The 18138-nt window shown below is 39.4% G+C and overlaps 1 protein-coding gene across 2 annotated transcripts in view; it reads left to right on the forward strand.

Annotated features, from left to right (window-relative positions):
- Positions 1-18138, forward strand: part of GPC6 (glypican 6) — a 686072-nt gene that overhangs the window by 630093 nt on the left and 37841 nt on the right. Inside the window, exon 7 of one of the 2 annotated variants that reach the window (XM_088523305.1) lies at positions 751-780. The exons of the other annotated variant lie outside the window; for it this stretch is intronic. Coding sequence (XP_088379431.1) covers positions 751-780 — 30 coding nt within the window. The remainder of the gene's footprint in view (positions 1-750; positions 781-18138) is intronic. 2 annotated transcript variants of the gene reach the window in all.

Below are 18138 nucleotides of genomic sequence, written 5' to 3' on the forward strand. Positions count from 1 at the left end.
GATGGCTGAAAGCCAGGTAAGATACCCTAGACAAGAGTATATGGCATTTCTGTTCCATTAACATAGCCACCTAAATGCTATTCAAGATGTCCAGATGTTACTGGTATACTTACAGGAAACTGAAGTTTCCTGTTGGCTGAGGGCAAGCAGGAATACCTTAGAACTGCTGAAGTTACAGTTTGTGCTTCTATTTAGGTAACTGGATTCCGTCTATTTCTCTACCACATTTGTCTCGCAGAAGCCAAAAGTATTACTCTTCTGATTAAATACAGAAATCTATAGTATAGATACCCATAACTAGCTATCTATACATGTAGTCTAGATGACTATCTCATATATGAATATCTGTAGTTTTATTGTTAATGGAGAGAAATAATTTTATTTTCTTGTCTAATTGTCAGTTTAGAAAACTAAATTGAGACCAAGTATTTCTAAAGCATGATTTATCTCATCCTAAGCATATGTTTAAGCAGCTCAGAGATAGTATTCTCTATCCCTCTGCTACAAAGGTACCAAAAATGACAGCCTTAGACCGGTCAATGAAGTAAGACAAATATTAACAAAAATTACATAATCTTATAGTATAATCTCAGTTGTTTCTGCAGAGCATAATCTAAGATTTCTCATATACAATCAACTGCTTATAAAGACTCATGATCTTCTCTGTAGTTGCCTGTTTGGTATAACCTGTTTTGTTTTGTTTTGTTTTGTTTTTCTATTCCCTGAATCTGTTTCCCTCTTGCTTCCCAGAGGACTATCTGGAGGACAATGCAACATGGTGTAAGCTTTGGTATTCTTATTCTTCACCTTCATTCCCATTTGTCTTTGTACAATGCTGGCAAGACACTTTTTAAGTTTCATCTTCACCTTCTTTACTTTGTGTTTCTGTAGGCTAAAATGCAAGTAGTTCTTTCTATAATTTTAAATCCTAGCTCATTTAATTTTCTCCAGTGCTCGGAGCTGCTAGTTCTTTCCAGTACTCCTGCTTCAGGGATGATCTTTCACCCCTGGGAAGGAATGTGATCCCCCAGTAAGCTCAAAGCTGGCTTAGGTGTCCACATGGTCAATGAAGGCATGGCAATGTGGACACTCTGCAGTTTGGGGCCCATCACTTAAGAAAGCACTGGAGCAAAACTCTGGAAACAAACTCTGCAGCCTTCCTGAGCTCCCTCCCTAGAGCTGCCCCTGTCTGGCGCTCTGATCTTGGGCAAAATGCTTAGCTTCTCTGTGAAAGTTTGACAAAGCAGATTCTCTTGTACTTTGCAACTTCAGAGAGCTGCTAAATTTTGTGAATTGGAGCTGCTCCTCAGGTTTCAAACAGAAAGCTTCCTTGGCAGGGAGCTGAGTGGGACCCAAGGGGAAGGTGGGGATGCAGCACCATGCAGACACATTTCCTCTCACTTGTACCTCAAAGCCATCTGCTTGGACTATTATATCCTGCTTGGTGGCAAGACAAGGCTACCGAGAGCACCACACTAAAATATCCATACTATGCCCTATATTTGAGCTATCCCAAGCTATCTCTGCATCCAGTGCACCATCATACCATACAGAACAGCTTGGATTTATTGGGAATTTCTCCTAAGAGTCCCTTGCAGCCTTGCCCCAGGTGGATGTGTGGAAAATAAATTCCACATTCTGCTTCAGGGGAACATGGGAGCTTTCTTCATTTTCTGACAGGGAGCTGATGCACTATTAAACGTATAATGCATAATGCACATGCATCCTATGGAGAGAGGCAACAGAGAAATTGACCGTGGCGTTCAGGGAGTGATTTACATTCAAGTACAGTATAGTGGCTGCATAGATAAGTGGATGAGCACGCACTCAGTCTGAAAAAAAAAAGAAACCCTTTCATGCTCTTTACTCCAGAGAGGAGAATATACTGTGTCACACTTTGTAGGAAAAGGTTCTTTTATCTGCCCTCCTGCTTTCTTTAAAATAAAGTCTCAATTTCCATAAGTAAAAGACTTTGAAACATTTGCTTTAGGAAAACAGTGGGGTGCATTTTAAGTGTGCACGTGTTCATATTTTTCAACATTCTTGGATTCTATTGTGATGATTTTTGTTACCCAAAAAAAAAAAAATACTAATAGTAACCTACAAATTTTGTTGTGAACAATTCCTTCCCGGTGTTCCCAAAATTATGGGAAACAAAACATAACTCAAGAAATGAATCTCCTTTGCATTTTACCTTTAAAAGGCTAAAATTAGCAGGACAATACACTTTGGAGATGTTGCTTTGAATTACTCAGGAAATGCCCTGGGGGCACCTCCGAAAGTGGAGTTTATGTTTTAGTTTTGTTTGAATCCATTAGTCCAGAGTCTAGAAATGTTAAGTATGTGCAGTGACAGGACTCCTGAGATAGGATGTTTATTCTCAACATTTTATTTCTCAAGGGATCCTAAAATAAAATCCTGCAGGTATAAATCTTGGAGAGTTTAAGAGTAAAATCTAGGCTCTCTAATCCTGCAGGGCAGATATGAATTTTTTAAAACATATATATATAGCCCCTAGGAAAAGATACAAATAATGAACATGCAAAAGACTTCACAGCACAAGTATCAGTCCAAATTTTGAAAGCTAAGATAACAGGCTCTTGCACCTGTGTTGGAAGCCTACTGACATCCCACAGGCTAGTTCCTTCACAACCTTTAGATGTCATGCTGTTTGAGGTGTCATATCTCCTTGTACCATGTCAATCAGCAGATAACTACTGTCAACTCTCAGGTGTGTAACTTCTCCAAATTAATATTCTGTGTGAACTAGTTTCTTTTTTCCCTGTCTGGATATAATGTGCATAAAGAATAAATATATTTTACGATGCCTGCAGTGGTCATTTGGTGTCAGATTTAGGATTTGCTTGGTCTTCCTACAGTAGATATTTGCTTTGTGTCTGGTTTTGTCTATTTTCAGTTCCTGTGTCACAGCAACATCTAAGTAAGTTTAAATCTGTGCTATCACTTTTTTCCCTCGTGGTTAATACCAGTTTCAGGTGGCAAAAGGAGATGAATGATAGTAGCTGTCAGAGTCCTCCTGGGAGACCTGCCAGAGCTCTTTAAAAAAAAAAAAGTGATATTATTCCATAGCCCAGCTCGAGGGTTCTGCATGCTACTCTATCTGATGCAGTGCATTTCTAATATGCATGAGACAATTACTAAGAAAACGCTTAATAGCAGTGGTTGCCTCTAACTTTAATGGAACAGGTCTGCCTGCTGTTCAAACCCTCTTTGGTATAAGCAAGAGAAAAATGCCTTCCAAGAAAAACAGGAAAGACAGTTCTCTACCTTAATTAGTCGTTTGAGAAATATGCAGTCTTGATTTTCATGCTGCCTCTGAATAATGATGTGTTGCTGCCTGGCTCTCTCAATGAACACAATGCTTGCTTGAGCATCTTCTAAATATGTACTTGTTACTGCTAGCTGAGCTTCCTTTAAGTGATGGGAGTGAAGACCCACTGAGAGTCATCATCTCATCTCCAGGAATGTCTTAAAGGCATAAACAGTATTTTGTAAACCCGTTACCACAATGGGAAGTATGAAACCTGCAGGCTGAATCCACACCTGACTTGCCTGCACACAGTGCAAGGAAGAAATGGCAGTCACAGGTCCTCAGTTTTCATACGCGGAGGCATGATGTGATTCCTGAGCTCGGTTATTAAAATAAAGAAAAATAGAATAACAGGCTAAAGATTGCATGTCTGTGACATATCAAGCCAGAATAACTTGAGGTTGGATTTATTTGCCCTAGTTTTAGCATCTTTAATGTTTGCTAGCAAAATCTGAGCTATGACTTTATTCCTTTATTAATCAGTAGAGAAAATTAGGCACCTCCAGGCCTTAAGATACAGGTGTGAAATGAATCTGAATTATCCTCTGAATTATCTGTTTCTCCTCTCTAAGTATGAAGCAAATCTGGTTGATTAGCTCAGACATCCAATTTGTAGATGTCTAAATATAATTTTAATGTTGGTCTTTGGAGTTAGCCTCCATGAATTCAGAGCAAAGAAAAGGAGAATTCGATCTTTAAAATGTATTGATAGATAGGCAGCTTCTAATCATCCTCATTGTTGTAGTATTGTCAGGTACCAAGAAGGATCACTTATCTCCAATTAAAAAATAGTTTATTCCAGAGGCTGCACAAGTTTTATTCAACAGGAATTCTCCCTTGTAAATCTGGATTAAAATTTGGATCTTTCCATTTGATCTTTCAGGCTCTGTTCAATAAAAAGTAAGTTTTCTTTTTCCAGTATACAGAAAGCTTTTATTATCAGCCTCTGGAAGATGAATCTAAGCAGGAAATACATCAACACAGTTCTTTCAGCTGAGAGAGAGATCATGTTTCATTTCATGTGTCTGCATGAATCTCTGCAGTAGAAAAAAAAAAAAAGTGAATTCTTAATGTTCTTGTTAATGCTAAAGAAACATAGTGACTATATAACCATCCTCTGCCCTTTAACATTTTGGCACAATATTAAGAAAAGAAATGTCATTTAAAAATTGATAGCAGGGCTTGTGTCCTCATTTAGAGTGCATGAGCTATTCCCATTTATATGCTTCCAAATAACATGAGTGGAGCTGCTAGACTGACTACCTGGCTGAAAGCTGTTACGCTATGATGAATTCCAGCGTTGTTAATTGCACTGCAAACAACAGGTTATAAAAGCAAGTTTCCAGAGGGAAAAAAAAAAAAAAAAGGATTCAAGGATTCTGTAACCATTCATTTAGCACTAGAGAGGAATTAGAGGGTCCGTTTTTGCAAGTGGCTACGACCATAAAATATCTTTTCAGTAGCAAGCTATTTGTGCATGAGTGTGGGTGCTGATAGAGAAATTAAAGCTTTGATGACTTAGAAATTAATTACAAATAGAGATTCTCACTCTCCAAAGAAAAATGTTTCCTAAACTGTTTTGGCAATTAGCTCTTTCCAGCCTTTTGAAGCTATTTTCTTTTTCATAGGCTGCAGCACGTAGATATATTGCGAACTTGTAACAGCAGTGTGTAATACCAAATTCACCTTATAACAAATAGTAGGTTACAGCAGACTAAAAACTGATTTCCCAGGCCAAACATCTAATACATTTTTTTTAGTTGTAATAGACATAAATTGACGCTTTATGGACTTTTATGAGTATTACTAGTGGTTAGAGGGGAGGTAAAGCACAGGGTCTGAAAAGATTTACCTTCATACAAATACTGACCCTTTTGTGAACTTTTCTTGGCCAAAAAAAACCCAAATATTTTACATTAGAGAAGATTGCTTATGTTTCTCCCTAGTTGCTTCTCCTGCACCCCAATCACATCAGCATATCAGTTGAGGTTGCAGACACAGCAGTGCAAGATGTTTGTATAATGTTGCTGCTACCTGTGAACAATAAAGCTTAAGTAACTAGTTATAGATATTCATTTATGGCCCAAGGCACCGACTTGTAATCATGCTGGAGTAAGGATAAGGAAAGGATTCGTCCTGTTTAATTTTATCCATCTAAGATAACCTCAGATTAGGACAAGTCTAAGGTTATACAACTATTAGCAGACCCTATAGCGCTTTTCCAGTCCCAGCCAGGGGTGCAGGCTCCAGAAACACACAGCTCCACGCTGGGGCAAAGTGCATAACAGTCGAATTAATACCACAGCAGGTTGCCTGGTCCCTATGGAAGGTAGGAGAATACTGCTGTGGCAGGTCCTGCTCTGGATGCCGAAGGGCACGGGGATGCTGGCATTTACTGAGAAGTCCAGCTACAGGAGCAGGAGTTACAGGACTTTCACACACAGATATCCTCACTGGGTTCTTTTAAATGCAGGCAAGAATAGCTCCCACTGCTCCAGTCTGATGGAACTGCTATTGCCATTCATTTGCACAGGAACAAAACTGAGCCTCTGATATAACAACAGCTTTTAGCGGTCTGTAGGATAATTGCATTCACTTTAAAGTGCTAGGAATTTTGTTTTGTTATGTATTTGGACAGCATAAACACTATGAAGGCACCCAGATGAAAATGCCCTAGAATTAAAGGGGTTTTTTTTTCCTCTTCAAATATTCAAGCCTATAAAAATCTTGAATACATAATAACAATTGTGTTACCTAAGTAACAGCTACCACCACCAAAGTGAAAAGCTAATTGTTTGAAGTGCATTGTCTTTTTTAATATAATGGACCTACAGCGTTTGAGTAGTCTGTGAAGGTATTACTCACAAATGCAAGCTGATATATTACAAGTATGATATATATGCAGAAATAACACAGGTTTGTGAACCACATTTCTTTGCTGAAAAGAGCAGCAATCATTTATGAAAAAAAAAACGATTCACTGTATAATAAATGAAGCTGAGAGAAACTTCCTTTTTCCATGATATCGGTATGAATGTTAGTGAGTCTGAAAATCAGGCAACATTTATAATCTTGGAAATAATATGCAAATAAAAAAAAAAAAAGCCTTTCACTCCTTTTTGTGCTTTCAGTTGAAATCCAGCTAATCCCAACTAATCAAATGTAGATATCTGACCCAAGAGCTAGCCAGATTACGTACCTTTTACCATCAACAGAGAGAAACTGGCATTTTTAGGGCACAGTTGACCTAAGCCATTTTAGAAATCTGTATTAGACTGAGGAGAATTCGAACCCTGTGCCAATTTCTCACCACTGACTATGAAAGTTGACATTAGAGTTAGCAACAGTTAGCATCTCAGACATAGACTCTGACTCCCTGAAGAGATAATACCATTCTCAGATACTGTTTTACAGAATTCATGATCTACAAGCATGAGTCGACTGTGCAATTACTATTGCACATCTTGACTTTGATGATAGTTATATTGTTTTGGTAATGAGGGGCCACCCTGCAGTCAGCACTGAACATGTATTAAAAGGAAGTTCCTGCTTTGAAGATTTTAATGAGATCTTCATTTTGGGTGTTTTTTTCTTCTGAAGTCTAAGATGCAGGGTTCCCAGACATCACAATCTCTCTACATGGTTTTCTGATCATTCATTTGTGCTATGGGAGTGGAAGCAGCCAGAAAATTAATCAGTTGTTTCTATAGAGCACGATTTTCTGAGTGTCCAAGTTAACAAAGTCTGAACTGGTAACCTCAGTTTGTCTCATGGTGGAAAAAAAAGAAATTAACATAGTCACCCCATGTCACTTATACCAGCAACATCTGAGCTTTCATCTCCACATGCAGAGTAATGGAGTAAAGCAGTTTCAACTCCAGGGTCCAGGACTGAGTACTCTACTCTTAGTATGGACAGAGCACTTCCTCAAGCAGTCAGTGCTACGGAGTGATGGGACTGTGAAACCCTGGCTATTTTTATCTACATCCCACCTTTGCCAGAAAATGATGCCCATAATATTGGGAAAGAAAAAGTGGACACGTCCTGGCTCAGTGTCCCCTGGCTGTCACAAAGGCTACTCATATGTGCTCACTAGCACAGCTCCTTATTCCCAGGCCAGGCAGTGTTCACCCCAGCAAAGACCTTTGTTGTTAGATGAAACGCAGTGAACTCAACTCCTCTCTGCCTGTAGAGAGAGGCCCAGCTTCATCATGCTTTTCATCAAGTCACCCCTTGCTTGATAAAAGTCAGGGTGGCAAAACTGAGTCCCTTAAAAATCTCTTTTATCATGAAGTCAGCCTAGTCAGCTGGATATAGAACAGATAGGAGAAGGATTGATTGGAGAAAAAATACTGCCTGTGAAATGTGCAGCAGCTCCCTCATAAATGTGACTGGCTGGAAATTAACTTGGTAATGTCCTGGGACGAAACCCCTGGAATTCTAAAGCTAGATGTGGAAGCACTTTTAAAAAATCCTATTTCCCACAGGTTATAATACTGATTTATTTCTGTGCTAAAATGTGAAATAACATGGCTGGCAAACACTCTTTCAGAAATCTAGAAAATAGTTAATGATATATAGGGACATATTCTTCAATGCCATTTGTTCCTTAATGTCTCCCCATGGCAAAGGCACCATAATCACTCCAAGGCCACTCATCCCCATGCTAAACCACTCTCTTGCCTCACTCAGCCATTCCCTTTCACAAAGAATTATTGGGGATTGAAAGGGCATCATTATATGAAACAGGATTTGACCAGGATATCTGTGTGCCTTGTAACACCTGCAGATTTAAGTTTCATCTTCTTGACCAAATGACCAAGGCTGTCTTCTCATTACAGGATATGAACCATACTCTGCCAGTACTCAGTGGCTGCTAATGGCATGAGCATGTTGATGCACTTTGGACTCTGAGGGCTGGCCCTGCATCCTCGTATTAGCCACTCTGGTAGCTGTCCACAGGCACGTTCTTAGCATAAAGCAAATGCAAGCAATTTGCAGTTTTGGGAACATGCAGCGATTTTGGGGAGGGCTCAGCTGCTGCATGTTGCCAGTATGGTCTATGTCTTTCACTGAGTTCAGACACACTCATACATTTCTTTTCCATTTGAGGCACAAGATTATCTGGAGCTCAGTAAATCCTAATTTGTTTTGTACTCATCCAAGTAGCCTGTCCTAAAACAAGCAAGAATGTACTGTCATTTTTTCAGTACTAATAGTGACAATAAGAGGACTAACAACACTAAAGTTTTCTCCAGCATTTATTGAGCTTCTGAATCTAACGTTATCTTGTTTTGAAACCTTAGTCTACTGGCTGTTGGCTTGCTGAAGTCTTTTCTAACAAAGAAAGCAATACTCATGCTGTAGTCGGGACTAACAATAAATCTTCATCAAAGCCATCATTCGCATAGTTCACCTTTTAATTTTGTTGGATTAAATTGCATAATCAGGGGATATTTGCCTAGATAAGAACATACATGTAAATGCCTTGTTCTTGCTGCATTGGTGCAAGCTGGGATAGTAATTTATAAGGATAAGTTAATCAAGCCTTTCCTCTTATCAGAAAGCAGCTGGAGCAGAGAATCCCAACTATGGATCTCTAGACAGCTGTTAAAAGTCAGGTCCAAGTTCAACTAGATGTAAATAGGAATGGGTCTGTCAGACAGAAGACAAGGCCAGATATTTTGGTATAAATAAATGACAGGAGAAAATAGAGAGAGAAGACAGATCAAGGAAAATGTTTAAAATGTTTATAACTATATGCTTTTCTGGTTGAGAAATATATTTACTTAAATAAGATTCTGTTATCCCATAGTTTGTTCCACTATTTTTAAGACTAGCATGCATACTGGTTTAGTCAAAGCAATTTTTTTGCTCTATTCAGTCTTACATGGTCAACCCAGTCAAATTGCCCTACTTGCCTCTTGTATTTATCGCTTGTGAAGTTCAAGAACCTAGATTCTCTTATACAGTATCTGTCCATCCCTGGATGGTGATTTGTAAAGAAGAAAGTAGACTTGATTTTCATGGACTTCTGTGAGGATCCATATTAGGCCGGCAATAATATTATTTCAGCCACGAAGAAAGTGTACAGCCACCAAGAAAGTGATCCTCAGAAAGATGTTGGGTTTTCCCTTGAAGGGAAGGAGGAGAGCACCACAAGCAGGGAGGTGGCCACATGGCCTCTTCTTTCAGTTTAGGCAAAAAAAAGCAGCATGCCTTTGTATAGGTTCAGAAAAGGTCAAGACAGTTGTGCCCTTTGTTTGGGAACATGGTTTTTATTCTCAACTCCTTCTGTCCTCAACAGTCAAAAATGGGCAAGCAGTACTTTTTATTATTTTTTTTCTTGTATATACAGTTTTTAGTTTACCTGGAAGACATGTGTGTGAAGGGCCATGATTATAAGGCTAGATGCTTTCTGTCTATGAATACAGAAGGAATGTCTAAAGGTACTTCTTGCGAGCATGACCATCAGCTGCAGGCCCTTGGGGTGCACGTCATATATGACAGCTTGAGATACCTTTGCTCTTCATCAGAAGAAGAGCTAATCCAGAAAAGATCCACAGAAATCCCATGAGTTTGGATTTCAACAAGTTAATCAGAGCACCCAAGGTTACCTTGACTTGTGAAGGTACTAAGCAGCCATCTAGATTCCATGAAGAGCATTCATCTGCACACTTGTCTTTTGGTATTTTGCCAGATTTTCCTAAGTAGAAAAATAAAATGATATAAAATTGCTAAAGCCACCTTGAAAGGAAGTGTAAACACAGCATAGATTTGGATTGCATACCACATCAGTTAAAGGCTGGAAGTCATCTGTGGGATAATGTGAGATGCTATATCATCTAAAAGAATTGAACCCAAACAGCATATCGACATAAAAGGCAGATGAGTAAGCTAGTTCACATAAAATAAGAACTGACTCAACCCTTTCTCCCAAATCTAATCAAGTTCAAAGATTTTTGTGGTTTGAAATAATCATGTAGTCTCTGGGGCTTTTTCTTCTGATTTATTTTTATGGAGGTGGTCCTTCTTAGGGCTACTGGCAAGATGAAGGATCTATTATTCTAAGTACTATACAAATACATAGGTCTTATACCAGAAACTTGAGTCATGAATGAATTCACATCTTGACCATTCCAGCCCTTGGCCGTCAAATCATATTTCCTATCAAAAGGAGGCAGTAAATATGAATTTAAGGCAGATAGTTCTATTACGTTACTTCTTTCTCTGGTTTTGGTCAGGACTAGAAACAGAAATAAGCAAATAAATGAAACACAGTAAGCTGCTGACCCAATCTGCCATCATAGGTTGAAGTTCAGACTGCAGTGGCATTTTGCAGCTCTATTTTGCAGAATTCAAAGGTTCAGAAAAGAAAAGGACTCCAGTTTGGGGAGGTTCTGAACCACATTCAGAAGTGGAGCTTTAAAAGAAAAAGAGATAAAGTTCACAGCTGGTTTTCCTCATTTTTTGATAGACAGCACTGCAGAAGCTGGAACCCATTTTGAGTACGCATATTCCAGGCGAAAGAATCCTTAAGAGCATCACCTCCCAGCTAGGGAGATTCTCCCTGCAGAAAGTTTGTTCAGAGTGGTAGCAGGCTGCCAATTCATGTGGGTTTTTCACCTTTTTACTTCTCCTGTGTTTCTGATTAACAGCTTTCAGCTTATCCGTTCTCATATCGTACAGCAAATCTTGAAGATGTTAGAGGATAAAGTCCTCCTAGACTTTTGACACTGCTTTGCCTTCCATTTGATGACATTTGCACCCTTTGCTTCTTCCATCGCAAGCTGCTCTTATGCATAAAATGGCTGAGTTATAAATTCAGCTTTGCGTAGAATGAAATAGAATGGGCAAATTGTCTGCGAGAAACAGAACTTGTTTAGATATAAGTGTCTTTGATCAGCAAATGTGGCAAGGACATAAGGAAAATAAATCGGCTTATCTTAAAATAGGGCATAGTTTAAAGTCATTCCTGGTGTGAAAGTATTCTCTTTAAACAGCCGAAGCATAAATGTTGTAGGATCGATGTTAGCTGTTGGGTAGGCTGTGCTAAAAAGGGGCTTGTAAAAACTGTGCTAACTCATCACCACCAACGAGTTTACTTACTGTATGCCTCAAGACAGAGGAATTGAACGTGCATGTAAAATCAGGAGCAAGCTGATGAAGAAATTAAACAGTACAAAATACAAATGAGAAAAGAGGAAATTTGATGACCAGTACGGGCTGGTTCGACTGGTTGTTTGAATTAAAATGTTTATGCATGCTGCCTCAGGAAAGAAAATCTCTCATTCCCTTCAACACAGTTTATAACACAATCCTCCAGTAATGAAAAATGGAAATGAGCCTCTCTAATGAATCATAGCAATTACCTCTCTGATGGGGCAAGGCAACTCTGAATCCTGTCATTTTCCCGCAAGTCAAAAAGCACAACGTGTTGCTGTTCACTATGCATCTTGCGAGATTCGACAACATATTGTGCCTCTGAAGTATGAGGGTACTTAGCTGCTAGCCCACGGCACTTCTGGATTTTACACTGTTAATAGCCTCTGACTTCACTGGGGTGTTTGCATAGGAATACACATTTCTGTGTATGAGGTTGACAGACAGAATTAGATTGATTTCTTATACTGTTACAGGGCATTTATTTATTTGCAGATTATGAGTCTGGCTAAAATAAAATAAAAGTTACTTCTCACTTGTGAAATTTAGTTGATTTGTGAGAAAGGTACAAAACATGTTTTAAACTCAAACATTTTTTCCTATGCTACCTGTCATAGTGAAAGAAAGCCATAGCTAGTGTTTCCTCGTTAGTGTGACTCCATCTAAATTTCCTGGTCATTATTATACAGATCATAGAAGTGATGTGCCAAGGTGAAAGGACTAATATTAAGATTAAATCTTTCTGCAAATGGTTGACTACAGAAAGAAAAGCCTTTACAGCTTTTCTTACAAACTTCATTTTACTTCATGGGTACATACTCTCACACACATTCAAGGTTGCTCAAATGTATTTTCATTCAATACCATATTAAAAAAATGGGGAATTTTACTGTTAAATTCTACTCAAACTAGACAAAAATTGTGAAATAGTATGGCTAAAAAAAGATCATATTTAACATTCACCTAGCAAAATTAGGTTAATGGCTACCAATATTAATTAAAACTGAAAGATGTTACCTGGGAGATCACTACTGAGGATATAATATAGCTCTTAATTTGTGATGCACTTTAGCTATGCCGGGGTATTATTTTTATGCAAGATGTTATGTTAAACCAAAGGCACTTGGAGCCTCTGGGATGTCTTTATCTGAATGTTTTCATGTGATAGAATATATATTTATTTGCACATGTATATCATTTGTGTATATCACATATAGCTGAGCTTTCAGACTTGCAGACTCAAACCTTTGCTGCCTAAATAAATGATCTCATTATCGGAGAGGTATTAAGCACCCAAGAAAGAAAATTTTGAGCATGTCACATATTTGCAATGCCGTTTCAGCAGAGGACAACCTCCACAATTAACTGTTTAAAATGATCGGAGCCTGTTTTCTCTCTTTCTTTTGACAGTGAAAAACTCTCTGCATCCTAGCCATAAATCTCACTTAAGGCCAAAGCTGTACATCATCTCATTGTCAGCATTCAGCTACACCACCCTGCCCTGGCAGGCTCCAAGCTCTAATCCCAGGATTCATAGGCACTCATCAACATTGCTTCACACGTGCTGGTCTCGACACATCAGGATGAACATCCTTTCTGAAGGCAAGGCGGGCTCCATCCTTTGGGGTGAACGTTCCCCAATTGTTGCTTGTGGAGGTGACCTCCAAGGAGTGGTGGGCCTGTGACTACCAGCTAATAGAGATGTGTATAACTACTGAGGAGCAAGCAGGAGATAGAAGAGTCATTTCCATTAAGAGTTAGCACAGCTCATTGTGCTGTGAATCGGAGAGAGCTGCAAAGGAAGGAAGGAGTTGGCTGATTTCCAGTTCATTTCCATAGTACCTTATTGAAATGAATATATGCCTAAAAGCTGCACAGTGCAGGAGAGGGACATGCCCCTGAGGCTTTCATCTGAGATAGGCAGAATCTTTGTAGGACAAGACTTCATCCTGTGGCTGCTATTTTATCCCTGCGGGGCTGCTTGTTATTGCTGCCCATGAGTAACCTAGTGGCAAAGTGCCATCTCTGTCAGGTCTCTCTCTTTTTTTTCCCTCCCTTCCTTTATGCAAAGTCTTTACTGCTTTCTGATCACTCAGGGAGATGCTGCTGCTCTTTGGTCCATGGCTTTGCACTTTACAATTGATAACGTGCCATGGGTCAGCTCTGTGTGAGCAAATGAGAAGGGAGCTGGGCACGAGCTGGCTTGCCTCTTCCCCCAGTGCTGTGCTACACCGTGGGGAGTTGCTAGCTCTGCTCCTGCGGGCACGGCGGGTATCTAAAACCAGCTCTGCACCTCCTGACCTGCCTCTCCACATGACTAACTGGGGTGAGCGAAATGGCATTGCCGTTGGTCGGGGACAGCTTCAGGACTTCTGTTTGCCATGCCCTTTGTCCCCCCTTTCCCACATTCACTCCTCCCCAAATATCAAGGGTTTCTGTGTCAATTCCTTTTCTTGTTTATACCCTTCATGATTTCTCTTGAGTTTGCCTGTTAGTGGAAAGTTCTGCATCCAGATCTGTAGTGTACTTGTTTTTGAGGTATTCGGTTTGGTGCGCAAGATAGGAATGGCCTTACATAACTTCTGCAGCCTAAAACATAAGAATGGAGCCTAAGTTGCTCACCTAGGCCAGTATTTATCCAATGAAAGGAAAAGGCTCACATGTTTTAGATAGATTTCTTGTAATAAGAGTTTAAAAAAAGACTTCAAGAACTACTACAGTGAGAATATAAACAATAGACTAGGCTAAATTTTAAATGCTCAGGTAATTAGAGCTGGGGGCAGATGAATGCTCCTTGTTGTGAAAACATCGGTTCTTCATATGTCTTAGTCCTTTAAATAGTGGCTTTAGCAGTATTACAGTTGTGTCTATGTTACAATATTAATCCCACTTACAACTGTTTTCTGGCACTGCAGCCAGACATGGATAGCACCAACAGACTAGCTGTCTCTGTAGTCTAGAAACTGCTGCATAACTGGGAATCACTATTTAAAAGGTATGGCAATAGTATGATGCCATTTATGCAATAAAGTTACTTCCATAGTCAGAAACACAGTGCAGAACTTTTGGTTGAAGGACAACCTAGTAGGAAATGCAGAAGTATTGTGTTGGTCACTATAAAAAAAAAGAAAAGAAAAAAGAAAAACACAGGAATGATGCCATGAAGGCATCAGTTTGCAGATGACAACAGAGAACAACTCTGCTTGCTTCTATTTTTCAGAGATGTAATAAATTCAGTTGCCAAATACAACAAAGTAACACATCTCTGTTATTTGAAGTGACAACTCTGAATGTCTTGCTTTAAAAATCTTCCGCTAGCATTGAAAAAGTCTGTATCAAAGGCATTAAGAACAGACAGAATTTTAAAGATATATAGACACCTAATGTCTCTTAATTTCCAAAAGGAGTATCTGGATAGCTAACTGGCTAACTCATCTTAGCAAACAAAGGGAATCATCATCAGATGGGGAAGTTTCTACACAAACCTGCTCCTCTATATAACTCTATTCTTTTATGACACCTAAGAAGTTGTAGGTATTGCAGCAGCAGCCTATACTGTTTTTATTGGTAGTGTCAGACTTGTGGTTGAAGGATGAAGATTGGTTGAATAATTTATAGAAGAGGGCAGACCAAGAGAATGATCCAAATCACTTATGATTTCAGACCATTAAGATAAAGCAGTTGTGTATCTGGGAATAATGACAATAGGTAAAGTCTATAAAACATGAGACTACCCTTCAAAAGAAAGACTAACAAGAATCAAGAAGAGAAGGAGGGAAAGTAAGGCAGAGACTTCCAGATGTTGCAGCAAGAAAGGCTAGCTATCTGATACAAATGCCACGGTGAAGAGGCCTAGGTATTTATTTCTTTGTCTGAATTTGGAACTAAAGGGTGTGCTTATGCCACTGAGTAAAAGAGGACCTGGGAGTGAGATCAAGGACTGGACTGCTGCCTGTCCACACTGCTTAAATTTATCTCACTCTGTATCATTGCTTCGGTCAGTGCCAACACCTACTCTTCAAGGCAAGGGCATGATTTGAAGGATATTGTGAATCTGGGACTACTCCCAAAAGTCAGCAGTGGGGCACAAAGCCACCAAACTTTTGACAGTTGAGTGGCTGAGCATAGTTCTCCAACACATCACATCACTTCATCCAATATATTATAGCATCTACAATCCCAGTATCACCCACCTGTGCTTTGCCTAGTTACCTGGCACATTCCAGAGTGTATAACACCAGTCATGGAAATCCCTGGGCCAAGGGCTGAGTTGACAGGATGTTGCCAGATCTAATTACTTAGCATCAAATTCAAACTCTTGAGATCCTGGAAAACAAGTGTGTAGTTTTTGTATGCAGATTTGTATGCAGAACAAGTATGTTGAAAAATCTGAATAGTATGAACCATATACAAAGGCTGGAAAAACACCTTACAATAAAAGACCTAAAACTTCTATGCTGAAATAATCAGAAAATAAAATAAACATGTAATTTGGTTTTGGTGTGTAAATTCCTCCAAATAGTCTCCAAAACTCCAATTAGTAAAGAACTCTTTAATCTTAATCTAAGGAAAAATTTAAAAAAAAAAAGGAAGAGTGTCTCTGTCTGAAAAGCCTGATTTCAAATGATTTCTGGCTGAAATGATTTCTGACTGAAATGCCTGATTTCTAGCTGAAATGCCTGATTTTGCCTGCTGCCAAATGCCTGATTTCAACAACTGTGCATTTTTCTGACTTCATCAGGAAGGACTTCTGATGAAGTCAGAAAAATGCACAGTTGTTGAAATCAGGCATTTGGTTTAACAGTGAGGATGACTAACCACATAGGTAAACTCCACTCTCTCCCATTTTTTGGTCATTTTTCGTCTTAAATCCAATCCAGGGATAGTGGGTTAATTCCTTTCACAAGAGGTTAGACTAGTTTCCCTCTGTCCCCAACATCAGTGAATCTATGATTGTTAATTTACCTGATCGGTGTATATAAGTACCTCAAAGGAGGGAGTGAGGAGGATGGTGCTGGCCTCTTTTCACTGACGGCCACTGATAGAACTAGAGGAAATGGCCAGAAACTAAAGCATCAAAAGTTCCACAGGAACTTAAGGAAAAAAGTCTTGAAAATGAAGGTGACAGAGCACTGGAACAGGCTGCCCAGAGAGGTTGTAGAGTCTCCTTCTCTGGAGATCTTCAAAACCCGCTTGGACGCAGTCCTGTGCCACGTGCTCTAGGTGACCCTGCGTGTGCAGAGGGTGGACTAGATGACCTCTAGAGGTCCCTTCCAACCTTAAGCATTCTATGATTCTATGATATAAAAAGTTAAATAAGCATATCTTTTGCCAACAGAAGGGATAGGACTTGAAATAGATCTTGATAAGAAGTTCACTGCTTATACATTAGCAGAGCACAACCCAAAGCAATGTGCAAAGTGTTCTAAGCACAGCATACAACTTAGAAAGCAGAGAAGAAGTGGCTATATTCTGTGCTTGCTCCATTTTCCAAATGAATTCAATAGGTCATTCCAGGTAGAGTGCTTTACAGAAACCCAGTCTTGTGATGACAAAGATATGTGGTAAGATTTTATTGGAGTAAAGAGGTTGTGTTTGTCTTTTCAGGCATAGATAGAAAAATTATCTGGGGTCATAATTGCATGCTAGACATTCAGGACTTCCTTAGGATCTTATAACACATCTAAATGATCCACTGGCCTCTGCCCAGAGTGCAACTGCACTCTTTCAATTTGCACACTGGTGTAATAATTTGATAATACTCACACCTCTTCCCAGCCCATCCAAATTATCTCAGGGGACATGTAATACAACCAATACAGACAACTAATCCTTCTACAGCTTTCTAGCTCACAAGGGTACTCAGCTGGTCCATCGCCCCAGCCTGAACTAATGAGACAGATATTTGAAGTTTCATCAACATACTGAATGCCTGTGCCATTTACAGGCTGCTCCCAGTTCCATTTTTAGCTTTCTGTCATTCCTTTATTGTACCTGTAAATAGTATTCAGTCAGAGCTAGAAATAATCCCTAAGATAGAAATAAAGTACTTGACTTTTGTATTTGAAAGGAGGACTACTAATTAGGTAAAAATCTTGCACCATTTTATTTATATTGAGAGCAAAGTTGATTCTGAAATCACTGAGAAGCAATAACTACAGAACTTCATGATTTCACCGCAAAAGAGATATTCTTCATACTTTACTGATTGCCTAGTTTTGACAAACTGTCTGCAGCGTTGTGGGCACATTTCCCAGCTAATTGCTGAGAAATCCAGTGCTGTCTGAGAGTCAGCTACTCTGTGGTCACCTGAACTTGGTTCCAACAAAGGATGCAGATACTTAGCAGTTATGTTGCATAGCACCAACTTTTTAGCACCTGGAGGTAAATGGGCTGATGCAGCAAGCTACACAGCTAAAAAGAATCATTCAATATATCTACGTGCTGACTAGGTGGTGGAAGTACATTGACAGGTAACAGGAAATGAAAGCACCGGAGTATAGCTAAGCCTGTCATATTTTTGGAGCCAAGTTGCCTTTTGAGGGGAGAAATATGCATCTTTCAAACTAAACAGGACTCACTGTCCCCACCCTAAATGCAAGTGCCACCTTGCTGTAGTGACCACCCACCTTTTCTATACTAAT

This window comes from Tinamus guttatus, unplaced genomic scaffold (genome assembly GCF_059628265.1).
Source record: "Tinamus guttatus ecotype Peru unplaced genomic scaffold, ASM5962826v1 Tinamus_guttatus_pri_ptg000180l, whole genome shotgun sequence".
NCBI lineage: Eukaryota > Metazoa > Chordata > Aves > Tinamiformes > Tinamidae > Tinamus > Tinamus guttatus.